This window comes from Oncorhynchus mykiss, chromosome 9 (assembly GCF_013265735.2).
Source record: "Oncorhynchus mykiss isolate Arlee chromosome 9, USDA_OmykA_1.1, whole genome shotgun sequence".
Lineage (NCBI taxonomy): Eukaryota > Metazoa > Chordata > Actinopteri > Salmoniformes > Salmonidae > Oncorhynchus > Oncorhynchus mykiss.
Genome location: NC_048573.1, coordinates 68,450,823 through 68,472,921, shown reverse-complemented (window position 1 = coordinate 68,472,921; position 22,099 = coordinate 68,450,823). Strand labels below are relative to the sequence as shown.

At 43.4% G+C, this 22,099-nt stretch overlaps 2 protein-coding genes across 3 annotated transcripts in view; one reads left to right on the top strand and one right to left on the bottom strand.

Annotated features, from left to right (window-relative positions):
• LOC110531254 (copine-9-like) overlaps window positions 1-4,031 on the top strand; it is a 77,794-nt gene extending 73,763 nt beyond the window's left edge. The window contains exons 18-21 of one of the 2 annotated variants that reach the window (XM_036988821.1): window positions 974-1,076; window positions 1,199-1,256; window positions 2,104-2,177; window positions 2,398-4,031. In XM_036988821.1, coding sequence (XP_036844716.1) covers window positions 974-1,076; window positions 1,199-1,256; window positions 2,104-2,177; window positions 2,398-2,580 — 418 coding nt within the window. In that variant the 3' untranslated portion in view covers window positions 2,581-4,031. The other variant, XM_036988822.1, reaches the window with a different exon arrangement.
• A 2,282-nt stretch (window positions 4,032-6,313) lies between these two features.
• On the bottom strand, window positions 6,314-21,838 carry LOC110531253 (cilia- and flagella-associated protein 100). Its single transcript, XM_036986967.1, has 15 exons — window positions 21,751-21,838; window positions 19,612-19,680; window positions 19,371-19,471; window positions 18,992-19,178; window positions 16,506-16,570; window positions 14,950-15,113; window positions 14,677-14,757; window positions 14,309-14,490; window positions 14,112-14,205; window positions 9,359-9,407; window positions 9,110-9,261; window positions 8,554-8,689; window positions 8,119-8,321; window positions 6,828-6,963; window positions 6,314-6,718 (listed from the first exon to the last, which is right to left on the bottom strand). Exons 1-15 carry the CDS (start codon window positions 21,836-21,838, stop codon window positions 6,605-6,607), a joined length of 1,821 nt encoding a protein of 606 aa, XP_036842862.1. The 3' UTR covers window positions 6,314-6,604.
• Between the last annotated feature and the right edge of the window lie 261 nt (window positions 21,839-22,099).

The following is a 22,099-nucleotide window of genomic DNA, read 5'->3' as shown; positions in this document are numbered from 1 at the left end:
GATGGATGGGCCTGGAGAAATGTAACCACTGTCAAATTCATAGACATAGCTATGGATGGATGCAAGGCCTGACCATCCATGACACAGTATCACTCAGGGGGCTCCTGAGTAGCGCAGCGGTCTAAGGCAACGCATCAGAGTGTGAGAGGTTTCACCACAGTCCCAGGTTCAAATCCAGGCTGTTTCACTTCTGTCCGTGATTGGGAGTCCCATAGGGTTAGGCAGTCATTGTAAATAAGAATTTGTTCTTGATTGACTTGCCTAGTTAAATAAAGGTACAATATGAAAGGCAAGGGGTTTGTTTTTTAATTATTCTGTGTGCTGTAATAACCAGCCCTGTGTCACAGCCCCTGTGTCTCATCCCTAGACCCTCACAGCACACTGCTACCTGGCTCTTAGATATGTCAGAGCACTGGAAAGACCTCATTCAGCCAAGGTCTCAGACAAGGATCCATGCTACACTCAGTTAAGTGGAACACCTTAATTCCATGTTTATTAGGGGTGTATTTTGCCTAAACCAGGTGAAATACCAGGGAGGACTTGGCCTACAGACAAACAACTGTGACACACGTCTTGGAGCTTGTCTAACATAATAACAGATTGGACCTGAAATGTATCTAGCCTCTCTGTTGTTCATTTTATTTCTTGCAGTGCCTGTGGCTCTCTTGATGAAAATTGTTTTGGAAAAAAACTACCACGTGACATTTTTCTCTTGTATTTTTTTATATATCATTTTTTTTTTTGGGGGGGCTCAATCTTCTCGTTCTGAGATGAGAGGTGACTGCTGGGTAATGACAGAGGTCAAAGGGTCAAGGCTCACTGGAAAACGGTCCTTCGTTTAGTCTCTAGTGAGAGGCTGTAAACATTTGTCATTACATAAATTGACGTTAACACACATACTCTCAATCCCATTTAGGCACACAGTCCTCCCTGAGTTTGAACTCTCCAGTGTGTGCGTGCGTGTTCCCCTCAGGTCTGCGCAGGATGTGACGGATGGCTCTCAGTATTTTGTGTTGTTGATGATCACAGACGGAGTTATCTCTGACATGCTGCAGACCAAGGAGGCTGTAGTCAATGTGAGTACAGTACAGTTCATCTTATCTGCGGACAGTGCATTGTTCTGAGTTGCGGCTGTCTGCAAACCAAGCATAGCCTACTACTGTCTGTCTGTAACTCCTAGTTCTTTCTCTACCTACAGGCAGCTGCTCTCCCCATGTCCATCATCATCATCGGGGTCGGACCTGCAGAGTTTGACGGTGAGCATGGCGCCCCTAGAGGTAGGACAGAGGAGCAAACTCTCCTGTCAGCTGTTATTGGACTACTTATAAGGAGCTTTTCTCCTTTTGAGGGTTCCTTTAGAACATCAGTGTGGCCCTCTTCAGATCAATGTCTCCTTAACGAAGGGAGGGAGGGGAGTCTCCGTTCCAGCCCACCGAGGCATAATCCTAGGCATCATCTGCGCTCGATTTGGCTAAATGTTCCCCTTGGTTAGGCAATCGAACGCATTGAAGTCAGCCAAGAATTGCTCAGGTCACACGGTCAGACTGCCTGTTAGCAGCACAGGGGAGCCACTCTTCACCAGTAGCTTTGTGAGAAAATGTGTGTCTATGTGTGCTTGTCTGGTTTATTTGTCCGATCCTGTGTGCGGTTATGAATACTTCTTTATGTCAGGGTTGATCTGTCTCAGTATCAGACTCAATGAGATGTTCTGTAAGACCATTAGAATTACCCTTCTATTCATTTGACATTTTAGTCTTATCCAGACGCTCTTATCCAGAGCAACTTACAGTAGTGTGTATACATTTTTATATTTGTTCATACTGGTCCTCCATGGGAGTCGAACACACAACCCTGGCGTTATGCTCCACCAACTGAGCCACGCAGTATCAATGGGTCGACGGTCCTTTAACTGGTTAGTCTGATTTTAAATAACTGCTAGCAGCACTTAACAGTCCCATTCTACTATCTGCAGAAGGTTTGACTTGAGCTGTTCCCAGGAGTGCTAGTCTGAAAACGTGTCATGTATCGTGTCAAACTGACTTGTGTTCCCTATCTTTGTTTTTCTATTATTTGCTTGGACCTTTACCCCCCCTCTCTGTCTAGCCATGGAGGAGCTAGATGGTGATGAGGTCAGAGTGTCCTTCAGGGGGCACTTTGCTGAAAGAGACATTGTGCAGGTAGGTTGTGGCCAGACAACCGAGAAATGTTAAACATTTATGTATGTGCAATAACGTTATATTTGACAGAAGGAAAACCACACGCTGTAGTAGTTCTGTTACAGTCATGTATTTATTCACAAGGACCAACGAGTTTATTCTCCCAGACGTTAGGGAGGACTTCCCGTGCTCTACTACAGTGTGTCCTGTTCCTGTCATTGTCCCCCCAACCCCCCTACAGTTCGTTCCTTTCCGGGACTACATGGACCGGTCGGGGAACCAGGTCCTGAGCATGGCCCGGCTGGCTAAGGACGTGCTGGCTGAGATCCCTGAGCAGCTGCTGGGGTTCATGAAGACCAGAGGCATCGAGCCCCGGCCCGCCCTCACCACCTCAGACCTGCCCGACCTCCACAGGCACATCTGACACCCCCACTGTAGTGGGACAGCACCTTTCAACCCCCCCCCCCCCACCCCCCCTTGGGTCTACACATATTTGATGCTCACACACACACACACACTTGACATCTCTCTCATCTCTTTTAACCCTATGCCATTGCCATTTCATTGCAAGCCGATGTCGCCTCCCCCTACAACTGCGCATGCTTAACACAGTTTATATCTACACATAGAATGAATGTATTCATACATTGTGCCATTGAACACGTAGGAGCGGGTAGATTGAGCACCCAATGCAATAGCCACAAGCACCGTCACTTCTGAAGAGAAGGGAGAAATATAACTGACTATGCCGTGATGCCATGCTGTACACTTATAACGTTCACAAGCATATGCAGAGGGAGGAGTTTACAGTCTGTGAAAGTTATTGATGTAGAAAATATACTGAACAAAAATATAAACGCAACATGCAACAATTTCAAAGATTTTACTGAGTTACAGTTCAAATAAGGAAATCAGTCAATTTAAATAAATAAATAAATAAAAAATGACAATTAAATCCATTTTAACCCCACTTTGTAACACAACAAAATGTGGAAAAATAATTTCTGAGGGCACTGTATATGCAAAGCAGCTTAGCCATCAACTGGAGAGAACAGGTAAAAAAACTTCAATCAATGATCATTGCTGATTTATTGATTTGCTAAACAAACTTGACATATTGCTTTCAGCCCATACCTCCACACAAAATCTTCTTCAATTACTGTATCCACTCCCTCTCTCTGAGTGTCATGTTATAATGCACAATGGGTGTTTTCTGTTGCCTTTCATTTGATTTTCTGAAACTAAATGACTCAGAGTGATTTATAAAAACCAAGCACCAAAACACATGAGTGCAGTTGACTGTCTTTGGGGAGGTGAATGAAGTGGTTATCCTGGGCAAACTTTATTATGTGTTTGTTTTGTTGATGATTTATCTGAAGCTTGTCTTGTGTCATGAACTAGGGGTCGGTTCAGCAGGACACAGTGTTTTGGAACGTTCGGATAGAAATATGTTATGTAGAACAAGCATGCCTTTCCGACATGTAAAACAAGCAATCATGTTGGCTCTATTCAAGGCATTTCTATCTGAAATGTTTGGCAACTGAACATGTGGCCCTGGAGAGTGTTGACACGGCTGGCATGGGGCCCAGGTCACATGTTCGTTAGCGCCAGTCATTCTCACCCCCCTGTCTATCATACCATCCTGCCCAGCATGGGATGATGCTGGGCGCAGATTACACCCTGCTGGAACAGAAATGCCAGTCTCAGTGCCCTCCTGCAGTGAGGGAGAGGGAGACCGATGAGGTAGGGGGAGGTTGAGGAGAGATAGGGAGGGAGGGGAGGTTAAGGGCTGTGACAGTAGGGCTCCAGCGGTTTGGTTGATGTTTTTATTTTTTGTGTGTTTGTCAGAAATGAAAGAGGAAAGATTTCTTGGATTTCTTGTTGTCATAATACATTGGAGAAATCAGGTTAGCAACCCTGTTGCCACCTGAAGCTCCAGGCTTAGTTCTGATCATAGTTTCTATGGTTCTGATTCTGACATCAAAGCATTACAATCAATTATACACTGTCATTAAATCTCCTTTTTGTGACCTCATTAAAAAGCATGTCAGAAAAAACTCGCAGGATACTAGAATCCCCATCTCAAAATGTTCACCAACCTAAAATGTATACAGCAAAGCATTTTTTTTTACACCAGTAGGAGTTGACCACCCCCTCACGTTGCCAATGTTGAGAACACTGTACATCCTACTTTCAATGTTATTTGCACAGTATCAGATGGAATGGAAACTGAGGTAATCACTAAGATACAGCAATAATTCAAGAATGTTTTCAACTAACTGTTCTGTAGAGTGGCTCAGCTCTACCACCTAGCGGTCACTGCTAATTGAGGCTCTTCTGAGCTCAGTACAGTATGAGGATGCTACAGACTGACATGATTTCCTGGTAGATGTGTTGAGCTGATAACGCTCCTGTACGGTGAGGTGAGGTTGACCCTGGCTCCTGTATAGTGAGGTTGGGTTGATCCTGGCTCCTGTAAGGTGAGGTGAAGTTGACCCTGGCTCCTGTATAGTGAGGTTGGGTTGATCCTGGCTCCTGTATGGTGAGGTGAGGTTAGGTTGACCCTGGCTCCTGTATAGTGAGGTTAGGTTGACCCTGGCTCCTGTACGGTGAAGTGAGGTGAGGTTGACCCTGGCTCCTGTACGGTGAGGTGAGGTTGACCCTGGCTCCTTTACGGTGAGGTTGGGTTGACCCTGGCTCATGCTATACTGGTTAACTGAATATGTGGACTGTTGTGTGGCCTTACAATCCCTCACTTTGCAAAGCCATGTCTTGTCAGTGTGGCTAGGGATGTATGTGTGTGTGCCACAGTTAGTTGTGCGTCTCTTGATCATACCTTGTCTTGTGCAGTGAAGAGGAGAGTTCGCATGACTTATACTATACAATCCTTGTTCTTGGTGTTTGATGATGATGTTTGGTCACTGTCCACTACAGCTGAAAATATATATATCTTAATATGCATTTCACTTGTGTTACTTAACATTCTCCTTTTGATCAACTTAATTTCCTTCAAACAGAGAATGCTAAATGTTTTACGCCATGGGATTTAGTTAAGTGTTTAGAACAACACGTGTGAATAGATAAATTAATGTAAATACTATGTTGTCTCTCTATGCAGATGTATAATGCAATGGATATGATTTGAATGTCCATCCATTGTAAATAGGAACATCAAATGATGACTTTGTTACAGTACTACGCTAGGAAGTAGAAGGTTACTTTTTCTATCAGGGTGTCTTCACATTTTGATGTGTTATGAATGTAAACGTAAACCTATAGTAATCCGTTGTTATTTGTGTCAAATGGATTGTGCATTTCAAAAAAGGACAGCCAACTCGTGTATTTCAACCAATGACAGCCAACTCGTGTATTTCAACCAATGACAGCCAACTCGTGTATTTCAACCATTGACAGCCAACTCATGTATTTCAACCAATGACAGCCAACTCATGTATTTCAACCAAGGACAGCCAACTCATGTGAATAACTTTAGTTTACCATATTGGATATGATTCAATCATCTTGATTTAATTTGAGCGATTATTACACATTTATAGGCTACAGAAGGTGGGAGGGAACTCTATCAAAAGAGAGCCCGTAGTAATGTAAAAGGCTAAATGAATGCACATAAAATAAACCTTTTTGTAAACCTGTCATGTCTGTGAGTTGGCGGTCTGGTTAAGATGTTGAAATTCACACAGTATGCATGCCTTGAGATCCATTCCCGTGGTCTTCAGATACCTAAGGCTGGGATTCAAACCGATCTTGGGATTTTAGGCATTGTGGGTTTTTAAAAGGCAATGTTCCCACGTTCGTAGAGATCCCATTCACAGTAAACGCTGCGTATGTCGGCTCAATCGGAAATTGCCTTTAAAAGCCACAATGTCTATAACATGTGTATTGGATTGTAATGCCCACAACATATGTATTGGATTGTAATGCCCACAACATATGTATTGGATTGTAATGCCCACAACATATGTATTGGATTGTAATGCCCACAACATATGTATTGGATTGTAATGCCCACAACATATGTATTGGATTGTAATGCCCACAACATATGTATTGGATTGTAATGCCCACAACATATGTATTGGATTGAATCCTGAACCAACTCAGCTTTACGTGAACGCATCAGGTGACATTAAAGCACTTTAAAACAGAGTTCCAAAGTGTGTGGAAGTATTTGTGTTCAGTATTTCTGGAGGTCTGTACTTTCAGTTTACAGGACCGTTCATGATGTCTTCTTCTTTAGCCTCTACACATACTCCTGATCTCAGGATCTCTTGATGCCACCATGTGGCAGTGAAAATGTACTGGCAAAGTATCAACTCTCCAAAGTATAATCTGCACATATCGACAATTGAATTTTAATTTAACATTAACATACAGAACACATCAACTACTGAAGATCCATCAGGGACCATGGTCTAGGCTGGAGGGGTTCAGGTGAAGAAGTAGAGCTGCTTCTCCTTCTCCGTGTCAGTGTCTCTGTCATCATTGTTCACTAACTGCTCAGTCACCGGAGGTAGTGAGCGAGGCATCAGCTTCTTCCCCGTCTGAAATCACAAAATTAATATTAGTGTCTGTGTCTATGTCTATACACTGACATCTATCTGGTAAGGGTTGTCATGTATGATGCTTTCTTTTGTAAGGTCTGTCACCAACATTTAGTGTGTTGTGTTTTGTATTGTTGGGTGTTTGATTCACAGGTCTCTTGGTGTTAGCCTGAGCTCTCTCCAGGGCTTTACGCAGGCGCTCCTCTTGCTGCATCTTCTGCACACGAACCTTCTCCTCCCTTAGCCTGGAAACACAGACACATACAGTTTATTAGGTACACCACCCCAATCATTCCTACAGACAGTGAATCAAGTGGCCGTGGATTGCTATATAAATCAGACAAACAGGACCGAGGAATTCAGGTACTGTTCAATTGAATGTTAGAATGGGCAAAACTAGTGACCTAAGCAACTTTGAGCTTGGTATGATCATTGTGATCATCAATGACCCTGGAGCAGTGGAAACACACTCTCTGGAGTGATGAATCATCACGCTTCACCATCTGGAAGTCCGACGGACTAATCTGGGTTTGGCAAAGACCTGGAGAACGCTACCTGCCCCAATGCATAGTGCCAAATGTAAAGTTTGGTGGAGGAGGAATAATGGTCTGAGGCTGTTTTTCATGGTTCGGGCTAGGCCCCTTAGTTCCAGTGAAGGGAAATCTTAATGCTACAGCATACTATGACATTCTAGACAAATATGTGCTTCCAATTTTGTGGCAACAGTTTGGGGAAGGCCCTTTCCTGTTTCAGCATGACAATGCTCCCATGCACAAAGCGAGGTCCATACAGAAATTATTTTGCTGAGATCGGTGTGGAAGAACTTGACTGGCCTGCACAGAGCCCTGACCTCATCCCCATCGACCAACTTCCGGATAAATTGGAACGCCGACTGCGAGCCAGGCCTAATCAGCCAACATTAGTGCCCGACCTCACTAATGTTCTTGTGGCTGAATGGAAGCAAGTCCCCGCAGCAATGTTCCAACATCTAGTGGAAAGCCTTCCCAGAAGAGTGGAGGCTGTTATAGCAGCAAAGGGGGGACCAGTTCCATATTAATGCCTGTGATTTTGGAATGAGATGTTCGACGAGCAGGTGTCCACATACTTTTTGTAATGTAGTATATGTTAGCTAACTGACTGACTACTGAAATGTCAGCTAACTGACTGACTACTGAAATGTCATCTAACTGACTGACTACTGAAATGTCATCTAACTGACTGACTACTGAAATGTCAGCTAACTGACTGACTACTGAAATGTCAGCTAACTGACTGACTACTGAAATGTCAGCTAACTGACTGACTACTGAAATGTCAGCTAACTGACTGACTACTGAAATGTCAGCTAACTGACTGACGACTGATATGTTATCTAACTGACTGTACTCTTGATGACCCACCTGAGTCTCCTCTCCTTCTCCTTGGCCCTCTCGGCCATGAGCACACGGTCCTTGGGAACCAACTCCACGTTCTCCAGCAACTCCCCCAGGTGGCCCTCGATGTTGGTCAGCATCTGTAGCGTGGTCAGGTTGGCCCCACTCTCCCCCGCATAGCTCCTGTACACCTCGGCCACCTTCCTGCCCAGGGCCTCCAGCATCACATCCTGTACAGAGGGATAATGGAAGTCAGTCAGTCAGTGTAAGAGCCATTTGAGGGTGATCAAGTTCAACTTCACTGCTTCACACTCCCACTGTACCTCATTTTCTCTATATTAGGTCTGTATGGTGACTTTGCCCAAGTAGAGTTCACTCTGTGTACTGTATGTGTGTATACATATGAATGCAAGCAGTTGTGTGTGCTGTCTGTCTGTCTGTCTGTGAACAGTTCATGTTTACCTGGTCCTCTGCCTTGTATTTCCCAAAGGAGAAGAGTCGCGATTTGAGCTCCAGCTCAGCAGCAGTGTCCTTCTCTCTCTGGATGGCATGGGTAATTATGTCAATCTGCTGGGTCAGCTGCTCTGTCTCCTGGTCCCTGGATACACACACAATGATTAAAATTTGACCAATTTTGAATGCTTTGCATTCATGCATTCTTGACAGTATGCTCCTTCAGGTGTTCTTGTAAAAACAGGAGAGTGCACAGTATTTTTAATAAACGCCAACAGATTATGCTCCTCCGAGGTAATGGCAGTTTGAATACAGGTAGTTCAATCACTATCGCCACTACAATGGTTCTTCCTTCAAAAGTTTTGGCGTACTGCAGCACAGCGTGTGGAGTGCCACAGAATGATATGGCACGTTATACGTTGTGTCAGACATTGTTGCCAGAATGACGCAATTTACCACAATCTGACACCATCTACCACAAACGATCGCGGCATAAGATCCAAAATTTTAAAGGAAGGACCACTGTATGTAGATATGAGGACATAAAGTCGCTGGGCTCTCTAACATCTTGTTGCGAGTGTTGACCAAAGTGTGTTTGAACTCCTCCATGGTCTCCTCTGTCTCTCTGGAGTTCTGGATCAGAGTCAGGTTCTGCTTCTCCAGGTCTGTCAGCAGGTCCAACAGCTGCTGAGGGTCAGTGAAGAACAGCTCCGGCTCCTGTGGAGTAATACATACACACAGTGAACCTTTACTTAGGTCAACGTTAAGGCTACTTTGACACCAGGTGAATGATATAGCATAAAACGTATCTGACCTCATATTCAGGCAGTTTGCTCTCATCCACTGGTACTGTAACCTCCTTCCTAAAACAAAACCAATATGTTTTATTTATTTTTTATTTTATTTCACCTTTTATTTAACCAGGTAGGCTAGTTGAGAACAAGTTCTCATTTACAACTGCGACCTGGCCAAGATAAAGCAAAGCAGTGTGACACAAACAACAACAGAGTTACACATGGAATTAACAAACATACAGTCAATAATACAGTAGAGAAAGTCTATATACAGTGTGGGCAAATGAGGTAGGATAAGGGGGTTGAGGCAATAAATAGGCCATAGTGGCAAAATTATTACAGTATGGCAAATTAAACACCGGGGTGATAGATGTGCAGAAGATGAGTGTGCAAGTAGCGGTACTGGAGTGCAAAGGAGCAAAATAAATAACAATATGGTGATGAGGTAGTTGGATGGGCTATTTACAGATGGGCTATGTACAGGTGCAGTGATCTGTGAGCTACTCTGACAGCTGGTGCTTAAAGCTAGTGAGGGAGATATAAGTCTCCAGCTTCAGTGATTTTTGCAGTTCGTTCATTGGCAGCAGAGAACTGGAAGGAAAGGTGGCTGAAGGAGGAATTGGCTTTGGGGGTGACCAGTGAAATATACCTGCTGGAGCGCGTGCTGCGGGTGGGTGCTGCTATGGTGACCAGTGAGCTGAGATAAGGCGGGGCTTTACCTAGCAACAACTTATAGATGACCTGGAGCCAGTGGGTTTGGTGACGGATATGAAGCGAGTGCCAGCTAACGAGATCATACAGGTCGCAGTGGTGGGTAGTGTATGGGGCTTTGGTGACAAAACGGATGGCACTGTGATAGCAAATTGGATGCAGTCTGAGAGTGTTGGAGGCTATTTTGTAAATGACATCGCCGAAGTCGAGGATCTGCAGGATAGTCAGTTTTACGAGGGTATGTTTGGCAGCATGAGTGAAGGATGCTTTGTTGCGAAATAGGAAGCCGATTCTACATTTAATTTTGGATTGGAAATGCTTAATGTGAGTCTGGAAGGAGAGTTTACAGTCTAACTAATTCTAAGTCACAACCGTCCAGAGTAGTGATGCTGGATGGGTGGTTAGGTGTGGGCAGCGATCGGTTGAAGAGCATGCATTTAGTTTTGCTTGCATTTAAGAGCAGTTGGAGGCCACGGAAGGAGAGTTGTATGTCATTGAAGCTTGTCTGGAGGTTAGTTAACAGTGTCCAAAGAAGGGCCAGAAGTATACAGAATGGTGTCGTCTGCGTAGAGGTGGATCAGAGAATCACCAGCAGCAAGAGCGACATCATTGATGTATACAGAGAAAAGAGTCGGCCTGAGAATTGAACCTTGTGGCACCCCCATAGACTGCCAGAGGGCCGGACAACATGCCCTCTGATTTGACACACTGAACTCTGTCAGAGGAGTAGTTGGTGAACCAGGCGAGGCAGTCATTTGAGAAACCAAGGCTGTTGAGTCTGCCGATAAGAATGTGGCGATTGACATGTGGTGAGTCGAAAGCCTTGGCCAGGTCGATGAATACAGCTGCACAGTATTGTCTCTTTTCGATGGCGATTATGATGTCGTTTAGGACCTTGAGCGTGGCTGAGGTGCACCCATGAACAGCTCGGAAACCAGATTGCATAGCGGAGAAGGTACTGTGGGATTCGAAATGGTCGGTGATCTGTCTGTTAACTTGGCTTTCAAAGACCTTAGAAAGGCAGGGTAGGAAATATATAGGTCTGTAGCAGTTTGGGTCTAGAGTGTCTCCCCCTTTGAAGAGGGGGGTGACCGCGGCAGCTTGCCAATCTTTGGGAATCTCAGACGATACGAAAGAGAGGTTGAACAAGCTAGTAATAGGGGTTGCAACAATTTTGGCTGATAATTTTAGGAAGAGATGGTCCAGATTGTCTAGCCCTGCTAATTTGTAGGGGTCCAGATTTTGCAGCTCTTTCAGAACATCAGCTATCTGGATTTGGGTGAAGGAGAAATGGGAGAGGCATGGGCAAGATGCAGTGAGGGTGCAGGGCTGTTGACCGGGGTAGGGGTAGCCAGGTGGAAAGCATGGTCAGCCGTAAAAAATGCAACTTAAAACTCTCAATCATCGCGGATTTATCGGTAGTGACAGTGTTTCCTAGCCTCAGTGCAGTGGGCAGCTGGGAGGAGGTGCTCTTATTCTCCATGTACTTTACAGTGTTCCAGAACTTTTTGGAGTTTGTGCTACAGGATGCAAATATCTGCCTTTGCTTTCCTAACTGCCTGTATATTGGTTCCTAACTTCCCTCAAAAGTTGCATATCCCGGGGGTTATTCGATGCTAATGCAGTACGCCACAGGATGTTTTTGCGCTGGTCAAGGGCAGTCAGGTCTGGAGTGAACCAAGCGCTATATCTGTTCCTGGTTCAATTTTTTTTTTATGAGGCGTGCTTATTTAAGATGGTGAGGAAAGCACTTTTAAAGAATAACCAGGCATCCTCGACTGACGGAATGAGGTCAATATCATTCCAGGATACCCGGGCCAGGTCGTTAGAAAGGCCTGCTCGCTGAAGTGTTTTAGGTAGCGTTTGACAGTGATGAGGGGTGTTCGCTTGACTGCAGACCCATTACGGACGCAGGCAATGAGGCAGTGATCGCTGAGATCCTGGTTGAAGACAGCAGAGGTGTATTTGGATGGCAGGTTGGTTAGGATGATATCTATGAGTGTGCCCATGTTTACGGATTTGGGGTTGTACCTGGTGGGTTCATTGATAATGGATGGCCGGGGTGTTAAGCATGTCCCAGTTTAGGTCCTAACAGCACGAGCCCTGAAGATAGATGGGGGGCAATCAATTCGCATATGGTGTCCAGGGCACAGCTGGGGTCAGAATGTGGTCTATAGCAAGCGACAACGGTAAGAGACTTGTTTCTGGAGAGGTGGATTTTTAAAAGTAGAAGCTCAAATTTTGGGCACAGACCTGGGTAGCAAAGACAGAACTCTGCAGGCTACCCTGCAGTAGATTGCAACTCCGCCCCCTTTGCCAGTTCTATCTTGTCGGAACATTTTATAGTTAGGGATGGAAATGTAAGGGTTTTTGGTGGTCTTCCTAAACCAGGATTCAGAGATAGCTAGGACATCCGGGCTGGCAGTGAATAAAACAAAGGAGGCTTCTAATGTTAACATGCATGAAACCAAGGCTTTTACGGTTACAGAAGTCAACAAATGAGAGCACCCGGGGAATGGGAGTGGAGCTAGGCACTGCAGGGCCTGGATTAACCTTCAAATCACCAGAGGAACAGAGGAGGAGTAGGATAAGGGTACGGCTAAAGGCTAAAAGAACTGGCCGTCTAGTATGTTCAGAACAGAGAGTAAAAGGAGCAGATTTCTGGGCACGGTAGAATAGATTCATGGCATAATGTACAGACAAAGGTATGGTAGGATGTGAATACAGTGGGGGTAAACCTGTGCATAGAGTGACGATGAAAGAGATATTGTCTGTCGAAATATCATTTAAACCAGGTGATGTGATGCATGTGTGGGAGGTGGAACTAAAGTGTTAACTAAGGCGTATTGAGCAGGGCTAGAGGCTCTACAGTGAAATAAGGCAATAATTACTAACCAAAACAGCAATGGACAAGGCATATTGACATTGGGGAGAGGCATGCGTAGCCAAGTGATCACAGGAGTCCAGTGAGTGGCTGCAGGCAGCTAGCGGGTCGAAATAGCAAGTTAGCAGAAGGGCCTTTGAGGGACGTTGCGACGGAATAAAGTCTGTTGTGGCCCCCTCGTGCTGTGAAGTCGGCAGACGGATCAATAGGGCTCCGTGTAGTAAACCAGGCCAATTGGCAAAATAGATATAGTGGCCAAAGAACATGTCCGTTGGACCTCTTAAGGGAACAGTCCGATGTGCTCTAGACAGCTAGCGGGCTAGCCGGGAGATGCGCCTAGCAGATGGGCCTAGCAATGGTTAACTGACGACAAGCTAGTAGCCAGTTAGCTGGCTAACTTTTGATGGGGGTTCTGGTTCTTAAGTATAAAAAAATAGCAGATCCCCACCACGTTGGGTGAGGCGGGTTGCAGGAGAATATATTCAGTCCGTAGATGGAAAGTGATATTAAAATATATATGAAAAAAAACAAGGAAAAACTATATTTACACGGGACAAGACAAAACACACGTCCGACTGCTACGCCATCTTGGTTAGAGACATAAGGACATAGGCAGCAGTGGAGGCTGCTGAGGGGAGGACAGCTCACAATAATGGCTGGAACAGGGTTAATGGAATGGCATCAAACATATGGAAGCCATGTGTTTGATGTATTTGATACCATTCCACCTATTCTGCTCCAGCCATTCCCACGAGCCCGTCCTCCCCAATTAAGGTGCTACCAACCTCGTGACAGGGATACAGTTATCAAATCAAATCAAATTTTATTTGTCACAGATACAGTTAAACGATGCAACAGAGACATCTCAACAACACTCTTGAACAGGGCTCTCCAACCCTGTTCCTGGAGAGCTACCGCCCAGTAGGTTCAGTCCAACCCTGTTCCCGGAGAGCTACCGTCCTGTAGGTTCACTCCAACCCTGTTTCTGGAGAGCTACTGTCCTGTAGGTTTTCACTCCAACCCTAATCTAGCGCACCTGATTCTAATAATTAGCTGGTTGACAAGCTGAATCAGGTTTGTTACAACTGGGGTTGTAGGGAACAGGGGGATATCTCTCCAGGAACAAGGTTGGCGAGCCCTGCTCTGGAGTAATGATCCTGTACTGGGGCTCCACTCACGGCTTGATGCTCTCTCTGGTTCCCATCATACTCTGTCTCTGGGGAGTCCTGGGGTCACATACAGGAGGCAGGTCCCTGGCCATACTCTCTTTACCTGAACAGAGAGAATGTAGATCTCTAATGAACAAGACCCATAATCACAGTCTGTCAAATGTGACTGGTGTGATATGATGTGACAACTACTGTAATTGACATACGTCTGCCGGGTTTGGCTGGCTCGGCTAGCTGAGCCTCCCTCATCTTGATGGCAGCTTTGATCTTGTCCACCATGGCCCGGCGAGCCTGCTGTCTCTCCTGCCACTCTGTAGGGGACAGCTTCAGCAGGAAGCCATTGTACAGGGTGTACTCCTTCAGGATCTCCTCGTTCTTGGAGATGTCACTGTGGACACGTATGAACATGTGCCATCATGCTCAACTGCATGTACGCAATAACATTTGTAAAGCTTACACCCACCACAAACAATGGCACACATCCAGAAGCCATCACACAAAGTATGTCAACTTATGCATAACTCATGCACAGTACATAGTAAAAGAAAGGACCCTTTACTGTCTGCCATACTACCTTTTCACTGCCACCATTTTGCCCGAGATCCTCTTGATCTCTGCAACCTTCTCCAGTTTGGCTTTGGTCTCGTGTTCAGCACTACAACAGTCAACACGAATGATGATTTAAAGGAAGCACATGGAGGGAAATACAGTCTTCTGGTTGGTTCAGTCATTCAAAAGGTATCTTATTGTTATTATTCATAATAATCATTATACCCATAAAACAAACACTGTGAAATCACACAATATGAAAACTGTTTTGTAGAGACAGTGGACTGTAGTCTGGTACATTTTGATTGCCTCCACTGAGTTCTTGTCATTCTCCTCGAGGAACTCGTCAAACATGGCCGTGTCCTCGTCCAGAAATGTCTCCGCCTGCTGCAGCCTGTTCTCTTCCTTGGTGGCCACCTCAGCCAGCTTGTGAATCACCTCCCTCTTCACAGCCAGGGAGTACTGGGGAGAAAGGGTTAAAGGTCAGTGACCACAGGAAGGAAGGAGAGGAGAGACTTCTCTGTTCAAAACAGAGAACAGGTCCAAGTAAGAACGGAGACGGAGAGTGTTTATTGTTTTGTTGGTATAGCAATGGAAAGACACAACAGGAAAGGTGTAACAGCTCTCCTCTTCGTCTGATGATGAGGAATAGGAATCATCGGACCAACACGCAGCGTGGTAAGTGTTCATAGTAAATTTAATTAAATAAACTGAACACTGAATGACCACAAAACAACAAAGAGAGTGAATGACACGAAACAGTCCTGAAAGGTGAAAAAACAGGAAACAAACATCCACAAACACAGGTGGAAAAAGGCTACCTAAGTATGATTCTCAACCAGAGACAACTAACGACACCTGCCTCTAATTGAGAACCATACCCGGCCAAACGCAAAAACACAACATAGAAAACGGAACATAGACAACAAACTTACGCCCTGACCATACTAAAACAAAGACATAACAAAGGAACTAAGGTCAGAACGTGACAAAAGGTCACATTTGAAGAGATGATTTGCGTCTTCTCCATGCTGTGATATGCTAATACTGTACATGTAATAAGTTAAAGAGCTGCCTCTCCCTTGAGGCAAACAGACTCCTCAGTGAAGGAAGTGACTGGAGTTTTGTTAGGTCTGGAGAGTGAGTAATCTCAGGAAATGTAAATGTCTGCGGCTCTGGGACTTAAGAGGGTGAAATGTGATGCCAGGGGACCTATTAGACATGCAGCTTGAGACCTGGGGATTGATGCCTTTCAAGTAAGCTACTGCCTCAAAGAGTTTTCATGTTCATGTAGCTATTTACTTTCTCTGAAATGGTTAGGACTGGACAACAACAAGCATATCCTGATGTAATTGTGCCCTTTTTCCTTATTTAGTTTTTTTTTACATCTTTTTATGAGGCTGTGGAAAGAATTAAGGGACGAAAATGTGTGTTTTTAAAGGGACAATGCAGGTTTTGTCAGAGCTTGGGTAATAGGTCAGACAAGCTTAGCTCAGGGAAACTTTGGGCAAATATAAACGGAGCCTTCAAGCAAAAAGGGGACGCACACGAAGCTGAACCAAGCCATGCGCTGTGTTACCAATAACAGCAATTGCGCCTTTCTGTTTTTCCACTTACCTCATCTCTGAACTGATTTACGTATAAAACAGCTTTTGTTGTTGTTATTAACTCTGAAGCTCAGAAGCCTGGTTTGAATGATTAGAAAATATATACTCCCGTGGTGAAAACAACAATGCCATGTTAACTTCTGGAAGTGCATTGATATGTCTTTGGGGTTTTGTGAGTGTGAGACAGTAATCATTCATAACCGGACAGTGGTTGGTTTGGTGTACTAAGCATTATGTAATTTCTTACCTCAATAAGAAACATCTCTCTCTTCTTAGTGATGTACTCACTAATATTCTCCCTGTCATTGGAGTCTGATGAGGAAACAAACTCTCATTGATTACTGGCTGTCCTTTTAGCAAACTTTTATGCTAACTCAAATACTTTAACGCTAACTCAAATACTTTAACGCTAACGCAAATACTTTAATGCTAACACAAATACTTTTATGCTAACGCAAATACTTTAACGCTAACTCAAATACTTTTATGCTAACTCAAATACTTTAATGCTAACTCAAATACTTTAATGCTAACTCAAATACTTTAATGCTAACACAAATGCTTTTATGCTAACTCAAATACTTTAATGCTAACTCAAATGCTTTTATGCTAAGTCAAAAGCTTTTTTGCAAACTCAAATACTTTGAGGCAAAGACAGAAGATTGAATACATATGAAGTCCCTTTGACTTTGGATACAGGACCGTCTTTGTTCTCTTCTCTAAATGGTTAGGATTAGAATTAGGAGAGCAGGTCCAATATGAGAGGACACGTTCTCTCTGGAGCATCATCACTACAGTAACACAAAACACTTTTTGTCTTGGAAAATAGCAATAGCTAAGTAATCCTGATGAGTGAGGAAACGTATCAATTAAAGAGAAATTTGCAGAAAGGCAGAATGGAAGTGGAGAAAGTCAGAGTTGCACATCCATTATGATATTCTGAGAGAGCAACTTGGCATATATAAGGCAATTAGAAATGCCAGGCGGGCTTAATTAAAGTGGTAAATGGTCTTAGAGCCAACACAGATGCCAAACAGCTCTCTGTCCTTGTACTCTTGGATTTAAGTGCTGCATTCAACACTGTTAATCATGATGTCCTTCTGAAAAGACTGGAGAGGTGGGTTTGCCTCTCTGCTCGAGTTCTAAATTGGTGTAGGACCTATTTAACCTGTCAAGAGTTTTTTGTCACCCTTCCTGAACACAATTCCGAGAAAATATATATCACATGTGGCGTTCCACAAGGTTCGATTTTGGGTCCGGTACTGGTCAGTTTATACTGTATATGTTAGCCCTTGGCAGCGTTATCAGAAGGGCACAGCATTGATTTTCATTGTTACGCAGACGATACACAACTTTACATGTGTGTCACCAGAGGATTTTTAGTTCCACAGATAAATTATTAGACTGTATTAGTGATTTAAATATTTGGATGGCTCACAACTTCCTCCAGCTAAATCAAGACAGGGTATTTATTGTTGGAGCCAAAGCACAGAGAGAGAATTTGGCTTCACATTTTACTTCACTGGTAATAAAGATAAAACACCAGGTAAAAAAACCTAGGTGTCATTTTAGATTCTGAACTCAATTTTGAAATCACACATTAGGAATGTGACCAAAATAGCTTTTTACCACCTGAGAAACATTGTAAATGTGTGTCCGTTTCTCTCTCAGGCAGATACAGAGAGACTCATCCATGCTTTTATTACAAGCAGGCTTGACTACTGTAATGGTCTCATGTCTGGTCTACTCAAGAAAGCCATTGGTCAACTGCAAAACATACAGAATGCTGCAGCACGGGTACTGACCAAGACCAGATGGGGAGAACACATTAAACCAGTTTTAAGGTCTATGCACTGGCTGCCAGTGAGTTTTAGAATTAGTTTTAAGATTCTTCTTTTGGTTTTTAAATCAATCCATGATTGTGCACCCCAAAGCATGTCAGACATGCTTTGGAGTTATGTACCTAGTAGGTTCCTCGGGTCCTCTGACAATGGCCTTTTTAACTATCACAAAGCCTTGGACCAAGACACATGAAGAGACAGCCTTTAGTTATTATGCCCTCAGCCTCTGGAATAGCCTGCCAGAGAACACGAGGTGGGCCAAAACCATGGTCATATTTAAAAGAGATCTTGAAACAAACCTTTTTAGGTTTGCTTTTCCTTAGGGTGCTTTTTAATCTCTCAGTTTTTATTGTTATTCTTTTGTTTTTTTATCCTCTTCTGTTTGCTGTGTAGTAAATATGTCTGTTTTTATTTTCATTGTTTTTTTGTTTTTTTCCTGTGAAGCACATTGCGTTGCATTCTGAAATGTGCTGCATAAATAAAGCTTGATTTGATTTGATGATTTGATTTGGTCTTGGAAAACAACAGAGCATACATAATTTCATTATGCGTCAATAGTCAGATTCAGTAACTTGTCAAGTTATCAACTTATCCTCAATGTCTCTGGGGATAATCCTAGGCTTCCACTTAGTCAAGCACTGATGTCAATTGGAGAATAAGTGAAGATTTGACTTCAGTGGAAGTTAGGATTCACCCCCCTGAGACTACAGTAAAATGACTCAGAGAAGCATCATAATATACTGGTCATCAGAGCCATGTATTAGAGAGTTAGGATGTTGAGGGGTCTACATTATGATGCATTTACATTACCTACATTCCATGACAGCCATGTTAGCTCCCCATTGGCAATATTGACCTATAGCAGTTCACAGAATCTTAGGGTGGCACTCACTCAGGGTGGCAGCTTTCCTCCATGCCGGATCATCCCTGAGGGTGGACACAGCCTTGCTGCAGGAGGTGGAGTACACCTCATTCTGCCCCTGCCTCAGCTCCTGCCTCAGGTTAGCCTGCTTGGCCTGTATCCTCCCAGCATAGGTGGACTTCTCATGGACCTTCAGCGTCTTCTGTTGCTGGCGCTCCTATGGTTCATCACACAAATGAGCATGGTCAAGATGGCATGTTGAAAGATGGCACTGAGGATCAGAGTTTGATCAAATATTATGGTCAGGTCCACAGTCACAGTGGAAAAGGATCACGAATGCAATGAAACCCTGATAGAGTCAAACAGAGAATGTTCAAACACTACAGACAACACAACATGACTTCTTCACCAGCTTCCTTTGTTCATTTTCCTTGTTTCTCAGGAGGAAGATGTTGTCTGCCGGGAGTTTGAAGGGATTCCTCCTCGCTGTCGTCTCTTCTCTCTGTCTCTCTGCATAAACATACATAAACATTTCCATACTTTACACAAGCGTACAGAACACTGGTTGTTGAAAGGTAAATACCAGAGAGCTGCATCTCCATATATCTCTAGTTGTCTATCGACACTAATGCACCAGGATGTCAGGTCACCTGAGACTGGAGGCTTGGTGTCACTGCAGGAGATGAGAGGACCTGCTAGTCTGAAGGCTGTTTGTTTCTCTATAGATAGTGTGGGTTAGAGTGGGGGTTAGAATGGGGGTTACAGTGGGGGTTAGAAAGAAAAATTATTTGATTTGTCACATGCGCCGATTATAATTGGTGTAGACTTTACAGTGAAATTCTTGTTAAAATAAAATAGTAACATAAGGAATTAAATAAAATACACAAGAATGGAGCTATATACAGGGAGTACCAGTACCAGATCAATGTGGAGCTATATACAGGGAGTACCAGTACCAGATCAATGTGGAGCTATACACAGGGAGTACCAGTACCAGATCAATGTGCAGAGGTACCAGGTATTTGAGGTAGATACGTGCATGAAGGCAGGGTAAAGTGACTAGGCATCAGGATAGATAATAATAAGGTATTTGAGGTAGATATGTACATGAAGGCAGGGTAAAGTGACTAGACATCAAGATAGATAATAATAAGGTATTTGAGGCAGATATGTACATGAAGGCAGGGTAAAGTGACTAGGCATCAGGATAGATAATAATAAGGTATTTGAGGTAGATATGTACATGAAGGCAGGGTAAAGTGACTAGGCATCAGGAGAGATTTGGATTTGGCAATCGCCGTGACATGGCTGGAGCGTCACAATTGATCAAGATGTAGAGCTACGTGAGCTAACCCGACATCAACAGATCCGATAGATGGCAGTGAACCTGTCTGGCATAGGCCGTTTGAGGTAGATATGTACATGAAGGCAGGGTAAAGTGACTAGGCATCAGGAGAGATAATAATACGTATTTGAGGTAGATATGTACATGAAGGCAGGGTAAAGTGACTAGACATCAGGATAGATCATAATACGTATTTGAGGTAGATATGTACATGAAGGCAGGGTAAAGTGACTAGACATCAGGATTGATAATAATACGTATTTGAGGTAGATATGTACATGAAGGCAGGGTAAAGTGACTAGACATCAGGATAGATCATAATACGTATTTGAGGTAGATATGTACATGAAGGCAGGGTAAAGTGACTAGACATCAGGAGAGATAATAATATGTATTTGAGGTAGATATGTACATGAAGACAGGGTAAAGTGACTAGACATCAGGATAGATCATAATACGTATTTGAGGTAGATATGTACATGAAGACAGGGTAAAGTGACTAGACATCAGGATAGATAATAATACGTATTTGAGGTAGATATGTACATGAAGACAGGGTAAAGTGACTAGACATCAGGATAGATAATAATACGTATTTGAGGTAGATATGTACATGAAGACAGGGTAAAGTGACTAGACATCAGGATAGATAATAATAAGGTATTTGAGGTAGATATGTACATGAAGGCAGGGTAAAGTGACTAGACATCAGGATAGATAATAATAAGGTATTTGAGGTAGATATGTACATGAAGGCAGGGTAAAGTGACTAGACATCAGGATAGATAATAATAAGGTATTTGAGGTAGATATGTACATGAAGACAGGGTAAAGTGACTAGACATCAGGATAGATAATAATAATAAGGTATTTGAGGTAGATATGTACATGAAGACAGGGTAAAGTGACTAGACATCAGGATAGATCATAATAAGAAGAAGAATAAAGAGTAGCAGCATGTAATGAGTCTACAAGTGTGTGTGAGTGTCTGTAAGTGAGGTTTTGGTTGATCAATGGCAGCATAGGGAATAGTGTAATTTCAGTGTTACAAAGTAGCTTACCATTGTGCCTACCTGTTTGTGCAAACTGAAATGTAAACCATAACAAAGCTGTCACCCTCTACTGTTTGGGTAAAAAGCTCAGGGATGGGGCTGGAGAAATGTAGCCAAGTTCATAGAGATCCATGAGATCAAAATGATGGTTTTAACCATGTTTTGAAGGTAGGCCTACCATCCACAATGTGTGTTTACAATTACATTGTTTACAAACATTGGAGTAAAACAAACTTATATTTTCGGTTCTAATGGGGTAAGACAATTGAACTGCACTATCTAGACCTCTCTTCACCCTAGAATTATATTATATTGTATTCTACAGTCATCGCGCATATTGCCTACTGTAGTGACACTGAGCGTCAGACCCAGTACACGGCTTTCTCACTTACTATAAATTGCTGGGGGTCTGTCTTCGATGCTGTCCGGGGACTCAGCTTCCGCGGCATCCTTCACAGACATCTCTTCTTGAGCATCCATGAAGAAAAAGCAATTACATTGGCCAGTATGGATCCTAATCGTTCGAGTCCAATTATGCAAATATTCTACTGCTAGGCTGTCATCCTATGTTGCACAGCCTCAATTGTGGCCTTTTTCTTTAAATAGGCTCATGCAAATAATTCATTTAAAATGATAGCCTACCTTACTTTGTGAAGTTGTTGTTATAGCTATGCTCCTATAAACAATAATATATATATATATTTTAAGTACACTATTTAGTAAATGTCTTCATAGACTAAG

Excerpts from the sequence above, each read along its gene's own strand:
- LOC110531253 (XM_036986967.1), bottom strand. The coding sequence starts at position 21,838 with ATGGATGCTCAAGAAGAGATGTCTGTGAAGGATGCCGCGGAAGCTGAG. Across the intron at positions 8,690-9,109 it reads GTCAACACTCGCAACAAGAT|GGACCAGGAGACAGAGCAGC; the intron begins GTTAGAGAGCCC and ends GTGTGTATCCAG. Across the intron at positions 6,719-6,827 it reads CAAAACACAACACACTAAAT|ACGGGGAAGAAGCTGATGCC; the intron begins GTTGGTGACAGA and ends TTGTGATTTCAG.